Below are 27500 nucleotides of genomic sequence, written 5' to 3' on the forward strand. Positions count from 1 at the left end.
GGGGAGTGAAAGAGGTGAAGGACAGGCTTGCTGGGGGCAGTTTTATACTTTAGTAAGATGCACCGTCTGAAAATGGTGGGGAAGAGGTTGCCGGGACAGACTGGACGCGCCAGCTGGCAGAAGCCGCTGTGAGGTGCGTCCTGCTCCCAGGAGGTGCTCACTGGGTGCAGGTTTGTCTTGCTCTTGAGCGTTGACACCCTGACCCACTCTAGCTGTTGACAGAAGAAACGTGCCTTCGTTCTGTGTTAACTGCAGCATCTCTTCCCTCCTTCCAGTTCTCCTTCAACATGTTTGACCACCCGATTCCCCGGGTCTTCCAGAACCGCTTCTCCACGCAGTACCGCTGCTTCTCCGTGTCCATGCTCGCGGGGCCTAATGACAGGTCAGATGTGGAGAAAGGAGGGAAGAGTATGTGCTGTTTTTATTTTGAATCGTAACCTTTCCTGCCCTAGGCCTGCAGTGCTCATAGTCCTTGGCAGCTCTCATTTTGCATGTGTGACGGAGGCTAGTTACCGTCAAGATGTTGTCAAGGTGTCCTGGCTAAGGGGTGCGGGGAGGGGTCCTAATTATGATTAGATTTATGGCTGATAGCCATTTGGTTTCACCAAATAAATTATAGCTAGTAAAACTTGTTGTGAACAATCATGAAATTCTGGCTGCCTCACAGGTATTGTTTAATACTTTCATTAAGCTATAACAGGAAGTGCATTTTGACTTTTGTTCTATTGTTTTAAATTTTCATTTCTTAATATCTCCTAAATGTTCTTTCCACAGTAATTATGCCACCCTCAGCCCTCGACCAACTCAGTAAGTACTTTCTACCTGACTTGAGAACGGAGGTGATGTGAACGTGGGCACTGGGACCAGGCACAGACCCCTCGCCGCCCAGGCAGAGGCATCTTTCGGCGAGGCTGGTTGGGAATTGTCCCTGGAGGGTGCTAGCTGGGCTGGGAGGCCAGGGCCAGTGGGTGCTCGGCTCTGGGTCCACTCCTCTGGCACCCCCACCCCACCCCGGGTCCTATTAGGACTAAAGGAATGTGTGAGCACTGGTGCTCTTCACGCTGATGGGGCAGCCGATGTCCTTGGCTGGACGCACTAAATTTTCCCCTAAAGGATGGTGGCGGCCCCCAAGAGGACGCCACGCGCAGGTCTTTCATTTCCCCAAGCCTCTTGCCTCAGCTCCAGCCACAGTTCTAACCCCTCTTCCCCAGGAGCTGCTCCCCTTGCCCCGTCCCTCCTCTTACCAGGAGCAAGAAAGGGCCAGGGTTGGGAGATTGGCCATGTTTTTCCCCCTTTCCCCGACTCCCCACTCCCATGGGAGCAGCTCGGAGACCTCACACCCCTGGCCCCACTCCACCCGGACTAGGATGCCCCGACCATGGGCACAGTCATTGCCTTTTGAGACTTGGGGGTCTTTTTGGTGTGGGTTCTGAGGCAGGAGATGTGGTGGCTTCTGGGCCGGGAGGGTCCACGCTCTGTGTCGGGTGCACATTGGGCAGCTCGGTAAGGGCCCGGTGCCAGCTCTGGTGTGGCTCCAGCTTGGGCTCTGCACCTTGCCCAGCCTGACTCCAGGCTAGTGACTGGGCCTTTCTGGACCTTGGTGTCCTCACCTTTAAATGGGGGCATGACGCCATCTGTGGGGACTGCTCTGCGGCAGGAGTGCCTCCTGGATGGTACCTGTGGTGTGTGTGTAAACAGCCAGGGCCCTGTGGCACCAGGCAGGGGCAGGAGGTGGCCCTTAGCCAGCAGGGCCTAACTGACGGCAGCAGTGGCTGTGCAGAGGGAGGCCTTTAGCTCTGCCAGAGTGTGGGTAGAGCGGGGGGCACAGCCCTCAGGCAGGCCCCTGTCGTCCCCTCTGTCGTCCCAGAGCGGGGAACAGGGCCCTGAGAGTCTGCCTCATGGGTGGAGCTGACCCAGGACTAAGACCAGGTGTGTTGGCATGTGGGTATGAGAGGAGACTGGGGGATTGGGACAGTGGAGCTTAGTTCAGTGCTGTGCAGACCTCGTAAGTCATGGAAGGAGCTGTTCAGATGAGATCTCACGGGGAGTCTTGGTTTGTAAAAAGGGTCGCTGCTCAGGGCAGAGGAGGTGAGGGTGTGTGGAAGACTGGGACTCCCCAAGGCACTTCTCTAAATCAAAAAAATGCAGTTTGAAAACTACTGGACTGAGGAACATGGGGGTCTCTTCCAATGGCAAGAATCTCGGACCCTTGGTTGGAGCCTGATCAATCCATTCACCCTGACCCACCTCAGTCCACTCCACGGCTCCACAGCCGGGAGGTGCCCTGGTGACGGAGGGCCTGGCGTCCAGGCCCTTGGCCACCACTGCCAGTATCCCAGTCACCCTTGGTGATGGGGGGATAGCCTCCCACCCAGACTCATTATCCAATTTGCTTCTCCAAATTTTTCGGGAGATCCCAAATGGAGTCTACCGTACCTCCTGCCACTGAGTCAACTTTTGTTGCCACGTTTGCCTAAATCTACAGGCTAAAGTTGGTCTCAGTGGTCAAGCCCCAGACCTGGGCCAGCGGCCTAGGTTGGCCCCCAGCATGGCCATTCTTGGGCTGTGTGACCCTGGGGCACGTTGCCAGACCTGTGTGCCTTAGTCCCCCATAGATAAAGGGGCGAGGACAGTACCCACCTCACTGTCCCGTGAAGGCTGAGCAAGGGCCTGGCACAAGGCAACACGGTCCTGTCGGTCTGTCCCGGACCGCTCCCCCAGATTACTGACTCTCCTGGGTCCTCCTGCCTTGCAGTGCCAGCCCCTCCTTTCTGCACCCCCTGCACTCCTGAGTCAGCAGGCCTCCAACCCCACACATGGCCCCCACCTCAGGACCCCTGGCGGGAGGGGACACACTGGGTCCCTGCTGCAAGCCCACACTGCTGACCGGTCCTGCCCTCCTGCTCCCCCCCAACTGCTCGCACACCCGGTCCCTGTGCCCAGTCTCGCCTGGTTGCCAGCAGTTCCTGAACCAGCCTGGCTCCCCTCCCTCTATGCCTTTGCTTGGGCTGCTTTCTCTGCCTGGACTTCCTCCCCTGGAGGACATCCCCCAGCATCTATCCTGGCTGCGCTGCCTCCGGCCCCACCCTTCCCCAGCACGAGCATCTGGGCATGCTCTGGTCTTCTAACTGGAAACCTCTGAAGGAGGGATTTTGCTCAGCACCTGGTTGGCACTTAAACTGTTCATGAATAAACGAACACGTCACTTTTTAAAAGTGGGATTTCCCACATTCAAAAGTACAAGCTGGTGCTGTGTTCCTGACTCAGCAAATATTCCTGAGGTCTGGCAGGAGTGCGGGGTCTGCTGGGTGGTTAGACACCCAGGGACTCAGTACCACGTAGGTCCCAGTGCCTGCTTGGGGAGGGAGGCACTTCCCCGGGGAGGGTCTGGGGACAGGGTTTCTCTCCCTGCAAGAAGCCGAGCCTCATGCCTTGCTCTTCTTTTCAGGCCGACTTAACATCACCTACCCCATGCTGTTCAAACTGACCAACAAGAACTCGGACCGCATGACGCACTGTGGCGTGCTGGAGTTTGTGGCTGACGAGGGCATCTGCTACCTCCCGCACTGGGTGAGTGGCCCCTGGCTGCCACGTGGGGTGGCAGGGACACCCTCCGCCTGTGCACAATCTTGCCCCCGCAGCAGAGGGACGCGCCTCGCCGCAAACATCACGTGCAGCTTGGACACGGTGCGCCCGGAGCTGGGGATGGCTGCTCACCTGGTGGCCTGGAACCCACAGCCATGCTGTTTTTAACTGCCATTTTCTGTGTCAGGCTTTCTTTAAAACCATGGAGCAGGAGTATTTTTCATGTGGTCTTGATTACAGAGTTTTAGATTTTTACAAGTTTTCTCACCCCTTTAGTAGTTTGTCTTCCCAGTTCTGTTACTGTGTGTGTGTGTGTGTGTGTGTGTGTGTGTGTGTGCGCGCGTGCGCGCGCGTGCATGTAGACACTTGTCTGTACCTGAGTCTGTCTAAAGCACTCAGCCTCATTGCCATGGGAATGAAGGCTCTCTGCACTTAGGCTAGTCCGATGCCATCCATGCCCAGAGGCAGGCGTGCCTGCACTGTAGAGTGGGGCCTGCAGCAGCCGGAAGTCTGGGGGGGCCTGGGCCCCACCACCCCCAGTGTGAGGGCTCCACGGCTGCCCTGCTCCATCCTGGGCCTGGGCGTGTCCCTTTGACCTTAAGCACTGTCTTCTGTGACAGCTGGCCACAGTCAGTGTTGTAAGTGCTTCGAAGGTGCCTGAGGGCCCTTGTCTTTATACGGTCTTATGCGGAAACCCAGTGTTCTAGACCGTGTAGGGAGGAGGGTCTCCAGGCAAAGGCTGGCCTGGCTCTTTCCTTCCCTCCCCCCTCAGCCCAGCCCCCACTCTCCCAGCTCTGGCACGCTCAGCATTGGGAAACCTACAGAGGGGACTTTGTGTCCTTCTCTTCATACTCATTTATGTCGGGGTGCTCAGAGACCCCTCAGTCTGCGGGCAGAGTTGGGAACGCACCCCAAAGCCTCCCTGCCGCTAGGGAGATGCTCTGAAGAGCGTCCCATCTCTCCTGCACAGCCAAGGGTCCCCGCCGCAGCAATGGCTAACCTTCTAAAGGAGTGGCCTTAACTCATATTTTGAGATTAAATATGAATAGAAGTTTGAAGGTTCCTCCTCTCCTGCAGTGGTGACCTTGCCCTTGCCCATTTCCCCTGGGCCGTTGCCCCTCCTGAGCCTGGGTCCTTCCTGAGTGCTAAGCCCAGCTGGTGTCCTGTGCTGCTTCCTTGACCACAGGGGAGCTCTTAGTCACTCCTCAAAGCCCAGACCCAACCCGGTTCCCTGCTCACGTGCCCGCACCTCGCGTCACAGGCACCAGGCCTTGTCCCATTATCTGTGGAGCACCATGGGTGGCTGAAGTGTTGGGCAGTGTAAGCTTCCCCAGGCCCCTCTGTGGCCCGTCCTTAGTGAAAGAGAAGGGGGTACACTGGGGGACACTGTTCCTGTAAGGCTTTTCCTCCAACCTGCAGATTTGGAGTTTGGCTGGACCCGTGTCCAGGCTCTCAGACCACTTTGGGCCAGAAAGCTAATTGGATCCTTTTGCCTGGAAACATCCCATCCCCGGGGAAGCCTCTCTAGGTAGCATGGAGCTGCCTGCCATCCTCTTCCTGGGCTGGCCTTGCAGCTCTTGCCAGGAGCAGGTGCTGCCTGGGATTTCCCAGTTGCTGCTGCAGAGCCGGCTCGAGGGTCTCCCGACCCCAGTGAGTGTTTGAGCAGGTGCTTTCTTTCTGTCAGCTGAGTGGCAGGCTCCATCCCACCCAGAACTCCAGGCAGCCCTGGTGGATGGGCAGGGAGCAGACGCTGGTGGACGGACGAGGTCAGCTATGACCTGAAAGCCGTGGAACCTGGGTGGGTGCGTGGAGCTCCCCACGTGGCTCTTGCTAGCTGTGTACGTTTGAAGCTTTTTTAAAGAAGGTTTGAAATAAGGAAAGCAAAAAAACATTCCAGGATGCGCAGGGGTGCTCATTTCTCGGATCCCGAGCTTCAGGTCCTTGCTAGGTCCTGGCTCCCTGTGCCCCAGGACCTCGGGCCCATGTTTGTCTCTCTGTCTCATTTCTCATCCGACCTCTACCTGGTAGGGTGGCTCCACAGATGCCCAAGGCCTAGGCTGGAGCAGACACCCAAGGCCTAGGCTGTGGGCTGTCCCTGGCAAGGCCAGCCTGCCTGGGGCTGTCATCCTCCCACCTCCAGTGTAGCCCAGCTGGCCCTGGGACCTTGGGAGTCAGGTGAAGTTGCGGGAGTGGGGGTGGGGGGAGGTGTCCCTGTGGAAATGCTCCAGCCCTGGGAGGCCTAAAGCTGGTGGATGAGCCTGTACCTGGCACCCTTCCAGCAAGTGGTTTCTTCAGGCGTTCCCACTGTGGTGGCCCCGGCCGCACCCCTACTGCCTCCTGTCTTCTTCCCCTTCCAGATGATGCAGAACCTGCTGCTGGAGGAGGGGGGCCTGGTTCAGGTAGAGAGCGTCAACCTGCAGGTAGCCACATACTCCAAGTTCCAGCCCCAGAGCCCCGACTTCCTGGACATCACCAACCCCAAGGCTGTGTATCCTTCTGAAGTGGAATGTGTTCCTCTGAGCTGGGGAGGGCTGTGCCAGCTGGTGGCGGGCGACAGTGAGCCCTTGGTTGGGTCTGTGCCTGCTTTGGGGACCACACACTTGTCGTGATTGACATTGTGACATGAGAACAATGGCGTGGGGCCAGCCCGTCTACATGGCTCAGGGGCCTCATGAGCATGCTGAGCTCTCTCTGGACGCTTCCTGGAGGGCAGGTGGAGCCCTTCCTCTGGGTGGCCGATGACGCTGGCAAAAAGCCCAGTGTGTTCTGGTCGGAGGGCAGCTCGTCTGTTTCTCAGCTCCCCTGTGCTCAGGCATGGGGAGCCCTGTCTTAGTACGTTTTCTGTCTCTCAGCAGAGGAAAGCAAAGGCATCAGGTCTTAGTGATTTTTTGTCTGTTCTCTGAATGTAAGCCACCCGTGTGTGTGGTCACTCAACCTATTTATTATTAAAAAGGCATGCTTGTAAAAAACTCAGTTGAACAACACAGATTGTTTTTAATAAAAAAAAGCTACTTCCACCCTCCCCACCTGCACCCTGTCCCCAGCCAGAGCCAGGAACATGCTGCTGCTGCTAGCCATGTCCCAGATGCCACTTGACTGTGTGGAGGCCTCCGCTGGCCGTGTCTGTGGACGGGCATGTCGAGCCCCCTGTGTTGGGCATACAGGGTACTGGGCGCTCTGCTCACAGCAGGTGTGGACAGTGCCCATGCCCGGGACTGGGGCCTGCCGGCCTCTGCACTGCAGCCCCTTGTATGTTCTCCGGTATGGAGTCCTTTTGCTTGTGCTGGAGCACACACATACCAGGTTGCTTTCAGAGACAGTGTCTCTTGGCACAGTTACTCGTGACTGCAGAGAAAGGGTGCCCCTTCCATGGGACGCAGTGCGCCAGGCTCTGCTCAGGGTCTGAGTCCAGGCAGTGCAGAGCTGGCTCCGCCCTCGGGCCCTGGGGGCCACGTCCAGCAGCTCAGGGTCACCAGGAGTCGTCGAGGGAAGGGCACCCCTGCAGCTGGCATTGCACACAGGGGGGCAAAGAGGGCGTGTACCCCAGACTCTTCACGAAGCTGCCAGCAGCCTGGGAGGCCCTTTGACAAAGAGAAGTGAATGTAGACACGGGCTCCTCTGCCCTCAGCCTCTCACCCAGGTGTGCTGCGTCTCAGTGGCACATCTGGAGCCATGTTTTGTGTTTGACCTTTGTATTTAAAACAATTCTGTAAATTGACGAGGATGACATGATTAAAATATTCCATTTGATTGGGCATTATTCCCTTGTCTGGGCATTTGGGTTACTCAGTTTTTAAGAATTTATTATTATTTACTATTATAAAAAGGGCTTACAGGCTACTTTTTCTTTAAAATTTTTATTATTAAATATTTTTATTTGAAACATACCACTAAATATGGGTTATCACCCAGAAGATAGAAACAAAAAAAAGTGTAAATGAAAACATCTTTGCTTTGGGGGACTTTTGAGGGGACTTATCTGTTTTTCAATTTTTTTTCCCCCTGTGCTCCCATAGGATTTTTAAAATCAATTTGTTGAGGTGTAATTTACATGCAGTAAAACGTACACTTGAGCGAGTTTGACAGATGCATCCCCTGTGTATTCAGAGCTTGGCCGTCCTCCCAGAAGGGCCTTTGTGCCCCTTTATGCCCATCCTCAGCCAACCCTCAGCCCCAACAGCCTCGGCTGCCTCCCACCTCAGAAATCTGCCTTTCTCGGGGTTTGGCGGGGGTCTCACTGCTCTGTGGCTGGTTCTTCCCCAGAGTGAGGTTCACCCCATTACCGTGTGTTAGAGCTGCTTCCTTCTCGTTGCTGAGTAATGGCCATGTGTCTTTGAGCCCCAGCTGGGCACATGTTTGTCCATTACACAGTGTGACCCAATCCTCTAAATGCCTTGTGGAAACTTGTTTCAGATTTGAGGGCTCCATCTTGCTATGTTGCCTTGACAGTGTGTGTCTGCAGGTTAGAAAACGCATTGAGAAACTTTGCGTGTCTGACCACCGGGGATGTGATTGCCATCAACTACAATGAGAAGGTGAGTGTCTCAGCCTTTCAGATGCCGGGGCCCTCACAGCTGTGAACAGGAGCCTATGCGCTCTCTCTCTCACACACAGGATCAGACGCCAGTTACTCCCCGGTGTCATGTAGGGATCCATCGTGTTCTCTGACAGTTTCCTTCTGTTTGAAGCATCCGATACTAAGAATCCTACTGTTCAATTTTGTGGATTTTGAAACACACTTTTATATTTTTTTGTAAACTACTAATCTTGTTCCCTTTACCTTCGTGGGGATGTTTTAGGTATTGTCTAACTTAGCTGAATACGTTAAACTTTTCTTTTCTTTTTTTTTTTTTTTTGGCTGCATTGGGTCTTCATTGCTGGGCGCAGGCTTTCTCTAGTTGCGGCGAGCAGGGGCTACTCTTTGTTGCGGTGTGCTTGCTGCTCATTGTGGTGGCTTCTCTTGTTGCAGAGCATGGGCTTAGTTGCTCCGCGGCATGTGGGATCTTCCTGGACCAGGGCTCAAACTCGTGTCCCCTGCATTGACAGGCAGATTCTTAACCTCTGTGCCACCAGGGAATCCCAAGTTTTCTTGATTAATTACAGGCAGCCTTAATGTCATTGTTCTTAAAATATCAAGGCAGTAAAAAATGCTGAAACAAAAATTGATGATGAAAGATATCGTTGACCTTTTTGCACTGAAAGGGAAGGTGAGTTACTCAGGTATACATAGAATTGAAATGCACGTCTGGGCTTCTGCTTTTGGAAGTACGGAAGACTAGACGCTCTGAAGGGCCCTTCTGAGAAGACTCAGCAGGCGTGTGCTGAGGGCAAATGACCACATCAGTGCATGGTGGAAGGTCTGGATCAAGGCATCCACATGAAACTGGGGCCCTTAAAGGGGCCAAAATAGATGCAGAGGTGGGTGCTGTCCTCATCCCAGGCTTTCTGAAAACAGCACCCCCAGTTTCGTTGAGCCCTCAGGGTTGCTATAGATTGAACCAGCAAACAGGAACTCCTTATAAGACCACCAGACACCCAAAGCAAAGACAGCAAAAGCAGATTTAGGCCTTTAAGAAATCACAATTGGGACCTTCAGGTGCAAAGATAAAATAACTATGTAAAAAACGTTCAAAAAAATTTTTAGTGGAATCATAAAATTTAGCAAGCAGCAAAAGTCTATCCAAAATATCCAGGATTATTTGAAAAGCAGTCAGAGGGTTAAACAACAGCCAACAAAGGATTAGCGAAGGGGAAGTTGAATCTGCAGGAGTAACTTAGGTGTCTGCACAGAGAAGCACGGCAGCAACGTGAGCAGCTGAGGTTTGGGAGATCCTGAGAAAACCAAACGTGCCCAGTGAAATCCCCAGTGGGAGAGAACGGAGGGTGGAACTACTGTGAGGAGATGAGTGGAGTTGTTCCAGAATTGGCCTGCAGCCCACGCTTACAGGGAGTTTAGTGTCCACCAGGCCAGGTAGTTACAGGTGCCGAGCACCAGATGTGAAGAGATGAGCAGAGAAAATCCAGCACTTAGAGAAGAACAGCACATGGCAGGCCTGTCAATAGCAAACGTTGCCTCCCCCCGCGGCAGAGGAGCTCCAGAGGCTGCAAGAAAGTAACTGTTGTCAAACCTTCTTTAAAGAATAGGGTAAAATCAAAATGTATTCAGATAAAATCTGAGAGAATTTATTTACCAGTGAAACTTCACAAGCATGTGCTTTAGGAATAAGCATTAGCCTAGAAGGAAAGAGTAAGGTGTGGGAAGAACCAGTAAACCAGCAAATGTGAGGTAAATTGTGGTAAATATTGCCATTTAAATCCATAACAGTGTTTAATAAATGCAGTTTAAAAGATGGCACCTGAAACACTGGAAAAGAATAAGTCTTGAGGGTTATTCAGAATTCAGGTGTTCTCTACACTTCAATAAAGGTAAATCAGTAAAAATACATGTTGAATGTGTAAAAGCTTAAGATTACTATTTTAGATACAGCATGACAACACCTAGTATACCATAAATATCACAAAAATCCTTAGCCTTAACTGCGTGCAACATAGCCTAGTATTTCTACTGTACTGTTTTCCAGTATTTTTCTTTTCTAGTTCTGCTTGCAGCGTAGTTGGTTTTATGACTCACTAGTTAGCTGCGGCCTGCAGTTTGAAAACACGCTGACTGGTAAAGGTGACCACATGCCCAGGAGCCACAGACACGGATATTCATGCCGCCTTGTCCGTGGCAGCAGAACCACTGGAAGCAGCCTGTGTTGCGTGGAGAGGTGGTGGGGCATCCACACAGTGACACACGTTCATTTCTATTAGTCACTAGTGAGTAAACGTAAAGCCAGACGGGGGACATCAAGCCTTCTCACTGTACTTGGGGGACCATCTCCCTCATATTCAGTTTTTTCAATGGTGGGACTGTCCCGACCATTCATTATAAAAGCAAGACATACTCTAGGTAGAGAGAAAGAACCTAAAACAATGCAGGAAAAAGTCCATTCTGCCACCTTTAGTTCCTATCCTTTTGACTTTGTGTGTGTTTTACATGCATGAGATCATCCTCGACACACAGCAGCATAACTGGTTTTCAGCATCTTTTCCTGAATGCTGGCTGCCTGGGATCCCACGTGAATACACCCCACTCATGTAACCATTCTAGTGATGGGCGTCTTCGGCCTACACTGCCATGAGCAGTGCTGGAGCAGGCGTTCTTAGAGCACTTTCTCTTTCAGTATTTAGCTAGTTATTTACTTAGGGTTAATTCTTAGAAGTGAACTTCCCTGGGGTAAACACTGAATCTTTTGCAATTTGCTGCATAACTGCCTTGTCTGATTTGAATCGCTTATGAGAGGTGGTCAGCTAAGTGACAGGCATCAAGGCAGCCACCCACAGCTGCTTTTCCACAGCAAGAGGTGTGGCTGGGGAGGGTGTCGTGGAGGTGAATGACGTGTGTGTGCAGGAGCCGGGTAGGGGGCTGCAGCTACACATGTGATGGATGGGCCCAGTGCTGCCACAAAACTGACTGATTTCTCTCTCCCCAGATCTATGAGCTGCGGGTGATGGAGACCAAGCCTGACAGGGCTGTGTCCATCATCGAGTGTGACATGAACGTGAGTGGCCGCGGGAGGAAGGGCGGCTGGGGGCCCTGGGCAGGTGTCATGCAACCCCTGGGATTCTTTGGGGGAACGAGGAGGAAGATGGTGCCGGAACATTGTGAGGAAGCCGCTGACCTTGTGATTGGTGGCAGGGTTGCTGCTGGTTCTGAGATGGCTAGATCCATCAGCATCTCAGCCCTGCGAGGGGCTGAGTCTTCTCGGAGGCTGAGGAAGGTTGCTTAGCTCCGAGTAGTGGGCACAACAGCCCAGCATGCTGGGTCTTCAGGGAAGGATGCCCAGCAGAAGGGTTCCATTCCGTCTGGGTCTGTTCAGAGGAGTGGTTGCCAGGGTCCAGGGCAGTGAGGTTGCCTGGAGGGAGAGGGTGTGGTTATGAAAGGGCAGCAGGAGGGGTCCCTGTGGTAATTGAACTGCTCAGGATCTTGACCCGGGGGTTGGGGGTGCACTGACCTGCAGTGATGACAAATCGTGAGAACAAAACACAAACCCGCGTGTGCGTGTAAACTGGGGACATCTGGACGAGGGCTGGGTTGTCTTTGCCGATGTTCTGCTGTGATTTTGTAAAACATGACCATTGGGGAAATGGGCGGACTGTACAAGGCCCCTTCTGTATCGGCTCCAACAACTGCACGTGGACCCACAGTTGTCCCAACTTAGAACAGAAAAGCTACGGAGGCTGAGTGTGGCCCTGTCTCATCGTGCTTTCTTCTTGGGGACACAGGTGGACTTCGATGCTCCACTGGGCTACAAGGAGCCGGAGAGACAAGCCCAGCACGAGGAGGCAGCCGTAAGTCGCTCCTCCGCGTCCCTCCCGAGCTCTGCATAGCTCCCCACCGCCGGTATTGGTCTTTGGAGCGCATCCCAGTGTCTTGGCCTCCCGGCGGTGTTTGGCCTCCACTAGTACCGAGGCAGCCACGTTCTGCTTCCCTCCCAGCCCCGCTCCCGGGGCACAGTGTGTACCAGCTGTTGGGGTGCGGGCACAGCAGGAGCAGTGAGGGAGCCCAAGGGAAGAGCTGGGGGCCCCACTGAGAAGCTCATCCCCGTTTTTCTGTCCCTTCCAGGAAGGCGAAGCTGACCACAGCAGCTATGCTGGGGAGCTGGGCTTCCGCGTGAGTGCCGCCATGCAACTATCTGTCCTCCTGCCATGTCTGTGACACCCTGGGAACCTCAGCTGGGAGCAGGCCTGGGGGACCCCGCACACGTGTACCCGGCGCCTTCTCAGTTTCCACACCCTTTTCCATCCACTTTCTCCTGGATCCTCCCAACAACTGCCAGGCAGCCCCAACTTCTTTTAAAAATTTATAGCCTACCGGAGAGCTGAACTAGTACAACAGACACGTATACTCTTCACGTAGATTCACCAGATGTAATCACTCTTGCTTTCTCTCTAAGTCGTGTCCTGCACTGTTGGAAAGTCAGTTGCATGTTGACGCTCCAGCACTGCTGTCCTCCCTGGAAACAGAGAGGGGCCGGTGGGCATGGCTCAACCTACTGCCGGGAGGCAGGTCTGCAGAGCTGAGCCGTGGGCCCAGCTGGACCTGTCACCCCTCCTTGGCAGCTGACGTCCGGGGGTTGAGGCAGGTGGAGGCACCGTCCTTGGGCCAGGAAGCTCCCCTCAGCTCCCGGCAACCCCCAGAGGCCGTGGGTGCTGCAGTCCCGAGGTGGTTCTCTCCTACCCTTGGGGTTTAGCTCATGGCCCCCCTGCCTGCTTGTCTAGGCCTTCTCCGGCTCCGGGAATAGACTGGACGGGAAGAAGAAGGGTGTAGAGCCCAGCCCCTCCCCAATCAAGCCTGGAGACATCAAGAGGTGGGTCTGCCCTGGCTCTGCTCCACCCGACCCAGGCCCCACACTGGGGCAGCCTCACTCAGCTCTGTGGGGGTGTGGGTGCCCCGCCGCCCTCCTCGGTGGGCTGGAACACAGCGTGGCAGAAGTGCTTCGGTGCCCCCCCATCATTGCCAGCCTTCTCTCCAAGACCCCCACAGTCCAGCCCCACCGGCCCCTGATTGGATCTCTCTCCTACTTCTGACCTTTCTGGTTCCGACTTAGTAATATGCCCATTTTCCTCCTTTGTGACTTCAAATAACTGATCCACTTCCCTCAGGAGGAGGCAGAAGCTGCCTCACTTAGTTGTATTTGTATTGTTTGGTCCAGGGACTCTCAGCAGAGTCCCTCCTCTGGTGGCCTGCATGGGTGTGGCAGGGATGAGATCTGTCCCCTGTTGACCATGTGAGAGCACACGGAGAATGCCAGAAACGGGTTTGCACGCAGCCTCTTAGGGAGTGAAGTGAGTTCAGTGCATGTGTAGCCCTTGCAGGGGGGCATGTGAGGCTGAAGGACACAGATGGTGAGGCCCTGAGCCTGCAGACCCTGCCCCAGCTGCCTTCCGTTCCCTCCTGGGGGGGTGCTAGGGGGCACCCGTGGGCTGGCCTGAGGCTGGGGGGTGGTGGGTACAGCCACGGACCAGATGGTCACAAATGGATTTTAGTCTCTTCTCCTGACAGTAACATTTCTTCTGCTCTGTCTTCTTTATAGAGGAATTCCCAACTATGAATTTAAACTTGGTAAGATCACGTTCATCAGAAATTCACGTCCACTGGTCAAAAAGGTTGAAGAGGTGAGTATGTTTCATGGGTCATGACAAGTTTCATTGGCTACTGGTGACTGAGGAGAGTCTTTCCATTCTGAATGAGGGTATTTCTGTCATATTTTTCTCTGTTCTGGGGCCCCTCCTCTCCCCAGTGGTCCAACTGTCGAGACTGTGAGGGCTCTGGTGTCCCCTTGCGGCAGTGACCAGCAAGGTTTCAGCTCCCTGAGCCCTTGCTGGGTGTCAGGCCCCAGGCCATGTGCTCTATACTGAAATATTTAATCCCCAGGACAGTCTCCTGGGGCAGCTGCTGTGATTGTTTGCATTTCCCAGGAGTGAGCCTGAGAGTGCATGAAGGTCAGGGGCAGAGCTCCTGGCCACTGCACGGCCATCTCAGTGCCTCCGCACTCCAGAAACGGCCTCCTGCGGCCCGGGGGGCAGGGAGGGGAGCTTCCGTCTTGTGGGCACTTCTCCCACAAGGTGCTGGAAACTTGCTCAAAAGACCTGGCACAGCCTGCCATTAGACCGCCCACGCTGGCAGCTGTAACTCTGTTGGTGGTTCTAGAACACCCCACCTAAAATCCTCGCTCTCCTGGTTGCTTTTCTCGATGCTCGGTCCCTCAGGGACCAAGAGGGGGTGGTTCAGAGACTCACAGCCCCTCTTGGCTTTAACGTTCCTCAAGTTGACACCGTGTTGGCACCTTTCCAGTCTCAGGAGCTGACGTGGTCCCCACCAGGCCTTTGCTTGCCCCCAGCCTGTCTGCTGGCTCAGGCCTGTGTCCTCGGGCCCCCTCGTCCTTGATTGTTGCAGGGATGGGGAGGCTGGGGTGTCCGTGAATAGATGTCCAGGGAGAGATGTGTGACTGAGGTGGGCCTTCAGGTGCGCTCACGCTGCCTGTCCTGGGGAACAGGTGACAAGGTGATGGTGACAATGAGGCAGAGTTCTGGGAGCCCCGGAGCAGGAGGCCAAGGGCACCTGACTTGATAGACCACGGAAAGCCATGTCCCGTCCCAAGCTGGCTGTGGGGCAGCCAGGGGGCAGGACCTGGGGTGAAGGTTGAGCATCTGTCCCAGAGCACTTGGCCTCACCCCCAGGAGAAGGGATGGCATCACAGAGTCCCCAGACAGCCCTCAGCACGGCGGTAACAGTCCGCCACACTTGGCGTCCCCTCCCCACTTGGCTCCCACACACTGGCAGTGGGTGGGCTGGCTGCAGCTGGAGGAGCTTTCTCTGGCCAGTCGAGCCCAGGCAAGGCCCCAGCCTGCTCACCCCAGAGTGAAGGCCAGAGGCAGGTTTCCAGTACCAACGCCCCAGTCATGGGAGATCAGAGACACCAGAGGGGCAGAAACCACCAGGGAAATAATTGCTCCAAACGGAGGGGCCCACGCCCCGTTGGCAGGTCAGAAGGGGCCACTGAGCATCCAGCGCAGTGGATGGAAACAACTCCAAATTGGGGCAAAGGAAAGACGCTAAAGTCTCCAGGAGGTGGAGATTCTACCACGGGTCACGAATGGCACCATCTTAGCCAGACACAAGCCAGGACATAGTGGAGCAGGGTCCTCAGAATTCTTTGCCCAATTATATGAGCTGAATTGTGTCCCCCAAATTCCTGTGTTGAAGCCCTAACCCCAGCACCTCAAAATGTGATTGTATTTGGAGATAAGGCCTTTACAGAAGTGTGTTAAAAGGAGGGCACTAAGATGGGCCACGTTCCCCTCTGAGGAGACGTGGACACAGAGGAAAGGCCTGAGGACACAGCGAGAAGGCAGCCCCTGCAGGCCCCAGAGAGGGGCCTCAGGAGAGACCACACTGCCGGCACCTGGATCTCTGGCTCCGAGCCTCCAGGCTGTGAGGAGGTGAATGTCTCCCCAGGCCCCCAGCTTGTGGTGATTTGTTCCGGTGGTCCCAGCAATCTAACACCAACCACCCTGTCAGTGAGCCATATTAGAGGAGAGGTAGGTATTCTCAGTCCCTGAAGATCTCTTCACGCACCCTTTCTCAGGAAGCTACTGAAGACATACCCACTGAATAGAAGGAATAAGAAGTCAGAAAATCCAAAAAAAAAAAAAGAAGTCAGAAAGCCTTAGACCCAGGAAGCAGGGCATCCCCACAGCAATGTGCAGCCCTGGGGCAGCAGCCCATCCAGGTGGGACAGACTGAAGTTCCCAGAAGACACACCTTCCTCAAGCGGGTGAAGTGTTCACAAGAGAAAAAGCAGGCTCCGGTGTTGACAGCAGGACAGACGGAGGGCCCTGAAGGAAGGGAAGGCTGCCTGGCTCAGCCACGACTCACCTTTGCGTGGTCACCACCATGTGAATGGTCCCCACTGGAAACACCAGCTGCATTAGGCGGTGGGCCGGGTGTGCTGGGGAGCTCGGGATCCTCTTCCACAGACAACGCTTCCCCTGACTAGCAGCAAAGCTCGTGGAAAGATGCCTGCTGTTTTCGAGGGTTCAGAAAAAAACAAGCCGTCTTTCTGCTGGTGGGAGGATAGTTTGGTAGAGTGAGAGCTGCTAAGTCACCATTTTAAAAAGCCTCAAAAATAAGAGCAGCCTTCTAACGAGGAGTTCAACCTCTAGGGAAAATCAAAGTTGTATGTAGAGACATTCAGTTGCCTGCCAGGGCAGCTTGAATACTGCAGACTTGGAAGTAACAGCTGATGGCAGACCTGCCTGTCCACGGAATGGAATTAGAGGGAACGAGAGCAGCGCACTGCCTTGAGATTGGGGAATTAAGTAGGAAAATAGTTTATGTAAGCATATACAGAACAGTGACTGGAAATGTTCTTTGGCGTGGTTTTTCTTTTAGGAGGTGTATTTTGTATTTTTTACATTGAAAATGTAATACCTTTGCAAAAGGATATATACTCAACCTGAGAAAAAAGGCTATGGTAGACAGTTGTGATTCCATGGTTTTGTTTTCAATTCAGTAGATTATAACTTGCATTTCTATTTCAAAGACATTTCTTATTATGAATGTGGGAGTAAGGAAAATGGGCAGATGGTACATGAGTCAACAGAATAAAGCATTTCTTATTAAACTTCCAAGGAGTTTCTGAAAATGGTATTTTCTCTTCACATTCAGGATGAAGCTGGAGGCAGATTCGTCGCTTTCTCTGGAGAAGGACAGTCTCTGCGTAAAAAGGGAAGAAAGCCATAGGTTGGGACCGTTGGCTGATTGGAAAATAAAATAATTGCAACATGCTGGCTTTTAGTTACTGGCTCTGACAGGGACACTCTGTCACTTTAGGTCTGTTTAGAGTTACCTAAGAATTACCAGGTTTCACCTGCAAGTGGACAGCAGGACAGCAGTTTGTGTACGTGATTTGGGGAAAGAGGAGGCCCGTCTCTGAGATCCCTTACTCACGGTCCTTGCTTTCAGCCCTTGGGGCATGCCCACAGCCTCAGCTGGAGCAGAGTTCCCTGATTCCTGCTAAAAACCAGTGAAGGGATTGAATTGCTCTAAGTTGTGGTGGTCTTTCTCTTTTTTTCATTTATCTTTTCTTTCTCCAGGTCATAGCTTAGCTGTTGCCTTTGACCTGGAAAAAAGTGGTTTAAACAGATAAGTGCTCTATAGTGGTCATCCCATTACTCTGGCTGCAATTTAAGTATTTGAGGAAGGGTGTTTCCTTTTTTATTTTACATATTGATTTTTTTCCCCCCAAGAAACCATTCCTCAGAAGGAAAACTCGACCTGAAAGCATTTCTAACTTTGATTTCATTTGGAAATAACTGGCTCCTTAATGAATCTGTTCTACTGTAAAACAACTTTGTGGTGAAGCACAAATGTGACTATTAGAATAAATGAAAGCTAAAGATATGTTCTTTCTCCTTTCCTACCCCCCACTCCCAGTTTTAATGTATTAAATTTTCCAAAGTTCTGCTGGCCTGTCTTTATTTTTTTTACTAGTATTAATTTAGTTTCAGGTCTTCAATTTCTATAATACGAGCTCTTTCGACATGTTAATTCAATTATTTTCCTGTCTTTGAAAACAATTCTAAATCAAGAATTTCAAATAAAAACAGGCAGTGACTAAAACCTGAATTGCCTCTAAGTGTTTGATTAGGTTCCAACATGGATTGACAGTTGGGCAGGAGGAAGGCCTGCTGGCAGGGGCCCCTCGTTCCACCCTGCCCTTAGGAAAGCGCTCCTCTGGGGGCTTCTGGGGAGCGTAGGGAGAAACGAGGCTCTCTGACCCCTGGGGTGGGGGTGGTCGGGCCCAGCAGGGGCTCCATCTCTGGACAGGGCTCCCCTCTACACTCAGGAAATGATCCCCTGCAAGACGCCAGCCGAGGGTTCACCTGCATGTCCTCAGAGAATGAGCACCAAAGGTCATCATGATGACCAGGGCTGGGCCCTGTGGCCCAAACCCACACCCATGGCAATGGAAGTGGTTCTGGAAGGCATGGGCACTCTGTAACCTACCTGGCCCTCCACTTCAGGAGTCTTAGTCGCTGACAGAAGTAGACACCCTCCTTGGTGGGTAGGCAGCCTTGTTTGCGGATCACATTGGCTACCACATTCAATTACATGATGAATGTTATGTAGTGTGCTGGCCCTTGGTTTCTGTCTTCCCTGAGCCACACCCACAGTGTATACAAGGAAAGCACTCCCTGCTTGGGCCAGGGGTGGACCCTGTTGGTGGGTCTTCTGGTGACACGGTGGGGTGCCACTTGTAGGCCTGTACCCTGGCCTGCATCCTTCCTCTCAGGCAGCATCTTCTCCAAGCTTGGTCTGTGACCCAGCGTGGCAGGACTCCTAGTGAAATTGCAGCTGTCTGGCTTGACCCGGACTCACTCCTAGGGGGCCCAGCACCCGCCTTGCAGGGGCCCCAGGGCCAGTGGCTAGGCTGGCGGCAGTTGGAGAACCACTGCAGGGGTGTTGCAGGGCGGTCCTGCGGGCCCACCAGCCTCCTCCCCTTCGCTGTCATTGCCTCGTGCGCATCGCCCCATGGAGAAACGTTGTCTCCCTGCCTTAGTACAGCCTCGACCCTAACGCGACTTCCGGACGCCCACCCTTGGGCCCTGCTGTCCCCCAGGCCATACAGCCTCCGCGCCTCTGGCCAGCCTGCGCTGTGCCTGCGCCCGTGGGCCCCCGCTTCCTACCTGGGAGTCACCCCGCCCTCGAGGGGACACAGGCGGGACAAATGCAGCCGTAGGACTGGAGTGGCGACACTGATTCCGGTGCGTGCTGACGAAATGAACCGATCTTTGAGATTATGAAAATAAAGCTGCTGGAAAGAACCTGCCCGAGCCGCGTGGTTCCGTCAGAAACGGCCACTGGACGTGAATGTGCAGCCGGGCGCCCGCCGGCTCGAGGGGACGCCGAAGTCACCTCCGCCACATGGCTAGCGGGGCCTGGTGACCCTGGGGGCATGCCCGGCCCACACCGGCCTCGGCTCCGCCCCAGCCTCCAGGCCCCGCCCACACAGGTCTCCAGGCCCCGCCCTCCCTCGACTGTTATTGGCTGCCAACCCGGACGTCCTGTTCAGTGGCGCGTCTCAAGGAGCTGGGCGAGGAGTTAGTGGTGAGATCTCGGGGCTCATTAGTCCCTCCGCCCGTCAGTCACGCGGCGGTCCGCGGGCTCAGGAGGCGGGTTAGGCAGTCCCGGGACATGGCGGAAGGTGGAGGCTGGCAGGTAAGTGCGGTGGGACCCGGGGACCCGCGGGGTCAGGTCAGGAGGACGGAGATCGGGTCCGTCCGTGCGGGACGGGCTGGCGCTCACCGGGTCCCCAGCTCACTCCCCCGTCCCCGCAGCCGCCGCGCCCGTGCGAGGCGTACCGCGCCGAGTGGGAGCTCTGCAGCAGCGCCGGCCACTTCCTGCGCCACTATTACGTCCACGGCGAGCGGCCGGCCTGCGGGCAGTGGCGGCGCGACCTGGACAGCTGCCGCGAGTGGGAGGAGCGCCGCAGCGCCGAGGCCCAGGTGACCCGACCCGGCGTGCCGAGCCCTGGAAGACCAGGAACCAGCCCGGGGGCACGAGACGCTGGGAGAAGGGGGCGGGCCTTAAAAAAGGGGTTCAGTTCCAGCCTCCACGTGTACTGGGGAGCGTGCTTTGATTTATATCCTTAAAAGGTCAGTCTGGCTGCCACGCTGAGAGAGGATATGGTAGAGGTGCTAGGGACCAGTAAGGAGGGGGTTGTGATCCATACATTCAGCAGACACTTACCACTTGGGACGCTCTTGGGGATCCAGGAGTGATGAGAACACAGCCCCTGTCCTCCCGACTCCTACATCCTAGTCTAGGATACAGCGGTGGCCTGGAGCTGATGGGGGTGTGGGTGTGGGGGGGGGATGGAGCGAAGCTGTGAGGGCGCAGTGCTCACGGAGCGTGCGGTGGAGGGAGCCAGCAGGACTGCCAAGTGTAAAAGAAAATGACAAGTCCGAGATCAGTGGAAAACAGGAGAGGTAGTTTGCAGCCTATATGGCAAGAGATTAATAACCTTTGTACATATATATATATATCTTTTAAAGATAGCTGTCACATATCTGTAAGGAAAATGGGAATTATTTCAGAATAGAAAAGTAGGCAAAGGGCACACAGAAGGAAAAGAAAAGAAAACCAAATAGCCTGATATATATTTAAAATGACAGTAACTGGTTACTGCCCAGCGGAATGTCCATAGGGGTTTGGAGAGTCAGGGTACCTGGGCAGTGTTTGTGGAATGTCAGGTTTTCTGATTATCTAAATGTCAAATGCATACCTTTAGATCCCACAGTTTTACTCCTGGAAGTTTATCCTAGGGAGGTAATTGGGTAACAACTGAAAATTCAAAATGTCCATTGTGTCACCATTTGTAATAGTGCAAAGACTGAAAGTGACCTAAAGTCCAGTAATAGACATTTGACCAGATAACGTCTTCCCCACCACGGAGAAGTACACAGCCATTAAGAAAAATAGATTGTAACCTATCCCCCTGTGGAAAGGTGCTTGCAGTATGTCACTTAATGAGAAAAGCAGGACGTGCACCAGCAAGGAGAAGATTATTCCTTCTTTAGGGAAATGGGTGATAGCCCTGAAATGCGGGCCTCAGATGGAATTGGGGAAGCTGTGAACTTCACCCTGGGAGGGAGGTCTGCAGGGCTTTCATATTTACTTTGCATTTCTGATCGCTTTTTAACAAGAACAATACATTCCATTTGAGACAATAGAGCTTGAGCGAAAACAGATGGAAGAGGTGAAAACAGATGGAAGATGAAATTCTACCTGTAAAGTGGCCAGCATAGTACCTGGCACCCCCTCAGGCCCCGTCATGGTTGTGACCTGCTGCCCTGGGTTTACTGGCCGGGGTGGTGGCACCCACTGTCGTGTGTGTGTGTGTGTGTGTGTGTGTGTGTGTGTGTGTCTGTGTGTGTCTGTGTGTGTCTGTGTGTGTCTGTGTGTGTGTCTGTGTGTGTGTGTCTGTGTGTCTGTGTCTGTCCGTGTCTGTCTGTCTGCCTGTCTCTGGCCTCTTCCCTCCTCTGGCCACTCTTACAGGCTCATCTCTCCTCCTGGCTCAGCCCCCAGCCCCTCTTACCTGGTGAATCTGATTAGGTCAACCGAAGGCATCAAGCCCTGGGGCCCAGGAGAATTAAAAATATCCTCAAAATGGTCATCTGCACAGTAGGTTTTTCACAGTAGCTTGGAGAATGATCTAGATGTGTGTGTAGTAACCACCCCCACCCCACCCCACCCTGCACTCACCAGGGCTTGCTGGGCTGCGCTTGTCATGTGTGTGGGTGGGCACTGAGAGGAGGGAGGTACAGGGCACCCGTGAGGCCACAGGTGACCGGGTCTCCTTTGCAGCGGTCCCTACGTGAGAGCGAGCAGGCGAGAGTCCGGGCTGCACGGAAGCACGGCCTGGTGTGGGCCCCCAGGCAGAGCCCCCCTGCAGACTGGCACCTCCCTCTGCCCCAGGACAACGACCGCTGACAGGCCCAAATAGTCCAGAAGGTCCCTGGGAGCTTCCGCCTGGCGTGGGACACAGAGTCCCCGTCTCCAGCCTCACCTGCCCCACCACACTCAGAGCCAGTTCACTCAGCGTGCAGCTCCAGGAAGCCAGGCACCCCTGCGTGTCCCTGTGGGTGGCCAACGGGCAGGCCTGGGGACAGCAGCAAGGAGAGGCCGTCCCAAGGACTGGGCTCCTCAGTCGAACACTCGAGGGGCAGCCCGGATCTGTGTGGATGCGCAGGTGGCCCCGTATGGCCCTGGTCTGGTGATGGCCACGCAGTGCTGGCCGCAGGTGTCCTCCCACCGTGGGCACTTCCTCTGCTCCTCTGTAGGCGCGGGCGGCGTCACCTCCTCGGCCCACGGCTCCAGGACACACAACCTTGTGTAAAGAGGGTTCCTAGACTCTTGGCTGAAGACACCCAAGCCCAACACATGGAATTTTGGTCTCCTTCCCTCAGAATTTCCCCTGGTCATTTTTTGAAAATGTGGAATATATCAAAAGACATTTCACAGGTTTGATTCCAAACAGAAGCTGAAAATTAAATCCACAGTTTAATTTTGAAAGGGTTAGATTTATAACCTGACGTTGTGCTGGCCAGTATTAGAATTTTGTATGCTTACACTCTTGTAGATGTTTTTAAAATATATGTATTTGAACCAACGAGAACACTAGTTCTTTAGAGGTCTCTTTATTATGGGTGAAACGATTTAGCATCTGTGCTGTGTAACAGGCCCCAGCATGTGGTGCTGAGGGTCAGGCCTGCGGCATCTCAGTGCCTCCCTCACGATCTGGCTAGAGGTGGTGGTTCAACATCATTTTACTTATTCTTGGGGGCAAAATAATCCATCACTTCAGAAGGGCACACATTAAGAGAGTAAAATCTCCCATCATGTATGTTTGCTCTTGTGTGCCCCAAGTGTCCTTTGTGACTGTGTACCTGTGAGTGGTGGGGTGCCCACAAAGGACTCCCGCAGCAGAGGTGAGTATAAAGAAGACCCAGGGTCCCCCCGTCGCAGGGGGGAGCCCTGGTGTGTCTGAGGCAACCAGCGTCCGTCCACCGTGGCTGCGTTCATGGGCATTTCTGGCCAAGGAGGAGGAGGAGGAGGAGGAGGAGGAGGAGGGAAGCTGCTACAGCTCCACCTGTGTCCTTTCTCTGAAACCTAGGCAGGGAGGCCGTCAGCCGCTCCTGGTGGAGCCGCCCTCCTGCTGCTGCTGGGTTAGGGCCTTGGGTGCCTGTGGCCAGGTGCTGGCTCCATCAGGAGTCCCACAACTTCTTAGATGCTGAGCAAGCTCCACCGCAGATGATCGTCACCCTAGAAAATGTTCCTCTGTCCACCCATGTCCACCCCTCATGTCTGCACACCCTGGGACCACAGGCTTGAAACAGACAAATGGCTTCAGTCCCATTGAGTTCAGGAGACAGACATGAACATTCAAACATCAGCTGTGAAGAAAATGGGACAGTGACAAGGCAGAGCATCATCTTTCAAACTTTGGGGACAGAGCCCACAATGATAAGCAGTTTGCGTTGTGACCTGGTGCATCCTGTTACATGGCACGCTGTCACTGAGCTGGGCTTCGCGGAGCGGCACCTGCCCCCACCCTGTGAGATACTGCTGCTGGGCCTGGCTCCATTACATGACGCCGTGAAAGGACGTAATTATAGGGATGCGGACGATTATGGGGCCGGGGGTCAGGGACATGGGGCAGCATCCTATAGTGCAGGACTGCAGGGGTGGCTGTGCTGTGACACATGGACACACAGATGAGCACAGCCGCATCTGGGAGCCTGGACCTACTCTGGCTACAGTCTATCTCTGGGTGCTGGCATGACTGGCCCTGTAAGATGTGACACTAGGGGGAGCCGGAGGAACCACACACAGCACCTCTGTTGATTTCCAGCCTCTTGTCAATCTATGATTACTTACAAATAAAAGGTTAAAACAAAACAGCTGCCCATGACCCACTGACTTGATCATACCACCTCGTGGATGAAATCTGTAAGTCGGGAGGTGGGGGAGGCTCAGAGTCCGAGGCTAGACCTGGAGGAGGCTGGAGGCTTTAGGCAGAGAAAGGGCCACATGCTGATGAGGTGGGGATGGGGTGTGATTTTCCAGGGTTGGGTAGCCAGGGCCCTCTAGGAAAATGGATAATCTGAATTCTTACTCAGGTGGAGTGTTCCGCTGGTTTATTTGCACTAAGGTGGTGAAGAACCAAAGCCTTTCTGAGGTGGTGATGCAAGGGGTACAAGTGGACCTCTGCCTACACTGCACCCTCACTGTTAGACTGCATTATGTACCCCCAGTTCCTCCGGGGAAGGTCTAACCTCCTGCCGCTCTGAGTGAGACTATTTGAAGATGGATCTTTAAAGAGGTGCTTAATGTGAAATGGGGTTGCGTGGGTGGGCCCTAATCCAATGACTAGTGTCCTTACACAGACACACAGAGGGATGACCACGTGGGTGCACGAGATGGCTGTCTACACGCCAAGGAGAGAGGCCTTGGGAGAAACCAGCCCAGCCGACACCTGGATCTTGGACATCCAGCCTCCGGAACTGAGAGAAATAAATGTGAGTCGTTTCAGCTCCTTGGTCTGTGGTGTTTTGTTCTGGTGCCAGAGCTCACTCATATACTCCCTGCTCCAGACTAACAGCAGCCTCTGCCCGGCCAGGTGTCATACCCTCCTGGAGGACACATGGCCTCACGCAGTGGGGTCCCTGCCACTCGTCACTGTTCTCAGCCTCCCCCATACCCCCCAGCTTGAAACCCAGAGCCAGCCCTGCCTCTCCTCCAGGTGCAGGCAACACACAGCACAGCTGCACGTCCTTCACCTCCGTTCCTGGGGTCACTTTGTGCCTCTTGCTGGTGGCGTCTGCCTCACACAGTTGGAATCCTCCTTTTCACTGGAGGACAGTGGTCAATGTTTTGGCCTTCCTCTCCCCAGTACCAGGCCAAGAAGGGCAGCCTCCCCAACCCCCGTGCATGCTCAGGTGAATTAACTGTGACTCTGACCTAAGACAAGACACTTGGTTAAATGCATTTATTCACAGCAGGCCTGAGCCTGGGGGTGCAGGCTCCCGACGGCAGCGTCCTGAGGGCAGCTGCCTGCAGCTTTATCTCTTGAACTCCATCTGTGTGTACACCTTGGTGATATCGTGGTACCTGCCTTCTGGGGGTTGGTAGTTGGCGATCGGCGGTGTGTAGTCTGGCCCTTGTCTCTCAAAGGGAAACAGACTGGGGTCCCGCTTGGTGGCCTCGGCATGGAGTTCTGGGGCCGTGAGCTTCAGCTCCTGCAGAGCTTCCTGCTGGGCCTCGAGCAGGGACGCAATGGCGCCCCTCTCCATCTCATGCTCACACTGCTTGTACAGTGCCCATTTCTTCAGAAGCAGGGCTCTCCGCTCGTTCTCTTCAAAGGGGAGTTCCATTGGCGGCCGCTGCCTGGGAACACAGAGCCAAGGGCATGAACCTGGGGGCGCCAACCGACTGCACCGGACCCGAGTGTCCCCACTGCCAGACGCAGATGGAACTTAGGGACAAATTAAGGGACAGAATGTTGGATGTGGCAGCAGTGGCAACTGACACCTGGAACCACTGCCATTTTCTTTACGTGAAGAAAATAAACAACAGTGCTCTCAGCAGATTGTGGCAGCACGTCCTCTGTGCCAAGCAGAGCCTGCTGGTGGGGAAACGTGGCTTTGGAGAAAAGTCAAATGGTGTTATGAAAACGGACACCAATATCCCAGGGAGTCAAAGCCTGTATCAGCCCTGGAGACCCAAAAAAGCACCTGCCTTGTCCCACTTACATGGCGAGGTACTACTTTATAAATGGTACGCACTTCTGACAAGAAGGCAGCAATCCCACCAACCCCACACACGACACATCCCAGCTCTGAGCATTTGCATCCTAGAGCAGGAGGCTAAGGGTTTCCTACCAGCAGGAAGGGGTAAGAGCTGCAGGCCCAGGGCCCCAGTCGTCAGTCACAGCTAAACTCCTCTGCAAGAGCAACACTCCAAACTTGCTCCAGCATCTGCCCTGAGCTTCCTTCCCACAATCAGCCATTCAGGAGCAGCGCCCAGGAATGCTTTCTCCACCTCCCATGAGACAATCCAGGAGAAGAGGACTCAGAACAGGGCCAAGCCAGCCCAAGCCTATGACCCCTTCCCATTACAGGTGTGAAGTGCAGACAGAACTTCCTGAAGGTCACAAAACTCCTTTGCTCTGAAGACCTCCACCCTAGAGGGCCTGTACCTCGCTTTATTTAAGAACTTGACGGGCGTGATAAAATCCTCAATGGGAACGAGCTCCTGGCTCGCCTTTTCCAGTCGTCGGATCCTCTTTTTCAAGCGCTCCTTTGCTGCTTGGTCTTTTTTAGGGTCCACCTTCTTCTTCTTTTGCAGAGGTTCTGCTCTAAAGGATAAAGCAAACACTAAACATTTTCCTCTTTGGCCTCGTGAACGTGTAGAGACATGGCACTAGGGAAAGTGCCTGCAAACTTGTACCGAGCTCTCCCTCAGGAAAGGACCGTGTGGGCCTGGCCTCCCATGCTGAGTGTGGTAGGGAGACGGCCTCCACGGGGGGTCCTTATGAGAACTGTGTGGGCACGGTCAACCCAGGAAGGCGTGGAAAAACTCCGTGGGGTGTCAGGGTATAAATTAAAGGGAAGTGCTCATCTTTAGTGAGGGGTTTCAGGTGGGCCTTGGGATAGCACTGAAAAGCGAAAATACCAAACTGATGAATTAGAAGCTCGTTACTCACATTACTTATTTATTAATTGAAGTATAGTTGATTTACAATGTGTTAATTTCTGCTGTACAGCATAGTGACTCATTTATACATATATACATTTTTTAATATTCTTTTCCATTAATGCTTTATCTCAGGATATAGAATATAGTTCCCTGTGCTACACTATAGGACCTTGTTGTTATCCATTAGAAGCTCGTTACTCACATTTTAAATGGATTTGTGATTTATAAAAATGATTTGACTAAGAGAGACAGTATAATAAAAATAACTGTCAAGTTCCTGTTTATACTTTTTGAGATTGCTTAACAAATTTCCCTATCCTCGAGCACGGACAAAAGTCTGATTTACCCTCAGGAACACATCTCCTATGCTGATAAGTTACTATTCAGAACAACCGAATCTCTAGCATCAAGACTGAGTTTTATGAGTTAAGTCCCTAGAAAGTATTCAGGGTCCCAGGTGGAAAAAAGAATCCTCTCACCTCCCCCCACCTTTCCGGAGAGTAAGAAACGGAAGTGCTGTCTGTGCTCTTTAAAATTTTACACAAGAATCCCTTGAGAGCTAAGTAACTTTTCTTTAAACCACTTTTGCATTTAACTTTTGACCTCTGATTACAGATATAACAGTATTTCATATGAAAAGACATAAGGGCATCCATCTAAATTTAACTGAGAAACTTCGCAGACTGAACATCGAGCAACCTTGCTCGCTGGGTTCCCGTGCGCGAGCCCCCAGGCCGGGCCCGCGGCCGGGTTACCTCATGGGCACGAGTCCCCAGAACGACAGCAACGAGGCCCGCTGGTGCGCGTCCCTCGTCTGCGTCGGCCGCGCTCCCAGAAGCCTGGAAGAGACCGAGTGTGTATCAACGCCCGCTTCCCCGTTAAGGTCACTCACGAGCCCCGTAACTACGGGGTGAGACCGCCAAGGCCAGCAGGGAAGCTCTCAACCCGCGTCCCCGCGCACCCGCGTCCCGGCCCCTCCGCGCTCACCGGCTCGGCGGGCGCAGAGCCGCCCTCAGCGCCGCGGCCGCCATGCCTCCCGGTCGCC

General features: G+C 53.8%; 3 protein-coding genes across 5 annotated transcripts in view; 2 read left to right on the forward strand and 1 right to left on the reverse strand.

Annotated features, from left to right (window-relative positions):
* Nucleotides 1–17673, forward strand: part of UFD1 (ubiquitin recognition factor in ER associated degradation 1) — a 21051-nt gene extending 3378 nt beyond the window's left edge. Inside the window, exons 2-12 of one of the 2 annotated variants that reach the window (XM_024763781.1) lie at nt 276–408; nt 775–807; nt 3449–3570; nt 5943–6073; nt 8048–8120; nt 11121–11189; nt 11914–11979; nt 12254–12301; nt 12910–12998; nt 13725–13806; nt 16862–17673. In XM_024763781.1, coding sequence (XP_024619549.1) covers nt 276–408; nt 775–807; nt 3449–3570; nt 5943–6073; nt 8048–8120; nt 11121–11189; nt 11914–11979; nt 12254–12301; nt 12910–12998; nt 13725–13806; nt 16862–16936 — 921 coding nt within the window. In that variant the 3' untranslated portion in view covers nt 16937–17673. The remainder of the gene's footprint in view (nt 1–275; nt 409–774; nt 808–3448; nt 3571–5942; nt 6074–8047; nt 8121–11120; nt 11190–11913; nt 11980–12253; nt 12302–12909; nt 12999–13724; nt 13807–16861) is intronic. The other variant, XM_024763782.1, reaches the window with a different exon arrangement.
* A 1609-nt stretch (nt 17674–19282) lies between these two features.
* On the forward strand, nt 19283–22863 carry CUNH22orf39 (chromosome unknown C22orf39 homolog). 2 transcript variants are annotated; one of them, XM_024763951.1, is made up of 3 exons: nt 19283–19414; nt 19534–19701; nt 21563–22863. In XM_024763951.1, the coding sequence occupies exons 1-3, from the start codon at nt 19391–19393 to the stop codon at nt 21686–21688; spliced, it is 318 nt and encodes a 105-aa protein (XP_024619719.1). In that variant the 5' UTR covers nt 19283–19390; the 3' UTR covers nt 21689–22863. The 2 variants fall into 2 exon arrangements, with proteins under 2 accessions (XP_024619719.1, XP_024619718.1); XM_024763950.1 differs by having other exon boundaries at nt 19534–19851; nt 21563–21697.
* Nucleotides 22864–24731: 1868 nt separating this feature from the next.
* Nucleotides 24732–27494, reverse strand: MRPL40 (mitochondrial ribosomal protein L40). Its single transcript, XM_024763718.1, has 4 exons — nt 27443–27494; nt 27211–27294; nt 25956–26114; nt 24732–25144 (listed from the first exon to the last, which is right to left on the reverse strand). The coding sequence occupies exons 1-4, from the start codon at nt 27484–27486 to the stop codon at nt 24820–24822; spliced, it is 612 nt and encodes a 203-aa protein (XP_024619486.1). The 5' UTR covers nt 27487–27494; the 3' UTR covers nt 24732–24819.
* Nucleotides 27495–27500: the final 6 nt, after the last annotated feature.

This window comes from Neophocaena asiaeorientalis, unplaced genomic scaffold (genome assembly GCF_003031525.2).
Source record: "Neophocaena asiaeorientalis asiaeorientalis breed wild unplaced genomic scaffold, Neophocaena_asiaeorientalis_V1.1 scaffold110, whole genome shotgun sequence".
NCBI classification, from domain to species: Eukaryota; Metazoa; Chordata; class Mammalia; order Artiodactyla; family Phocoenidae; genus Neophocaena; species Neophocaena asiaeorientalis.

Excerpts from the sequence above, each read along its gene's own strand:
- CUNH22orf39 (XM_024763950.1), top strand. The coding sequence starts at position 19,391 with ATGGCGGAAGGTGGAGGCTGGCAG. Across the intron at positions 19,415-19,533 it reads CGGAAGGTGGAGGCTGGCAG|CCGCCGCGCCCGTGCGAGGC; the intron begins GTAAGTGCGGTG and ends CCGTCCCCGCAG.
- MRPL40 (XM_024763718.1), bottom strand. The coding sequence starts at position 27,486 with ATGGCGGCCGCGGCGCTGAGGGCGGCTCTGCGCCCGCCGAGCCG. Across the intron at positions 26,115-27,210 it reads TGGGGACTCGTGCCCATGAG|AGCAGAACCTCTGCAAAAGA; the intron begins GTAACCCGGCCG and ends TTTATCCTTTAG. Across the intron at positions 25,145-25,955 it reads AAGTTCTTAAATAAAGCGAG|GCAGCGGCCGCCAATGGAAC; the intron begins GTACAGGCCCTC and ends CTGTGTTCCCAG.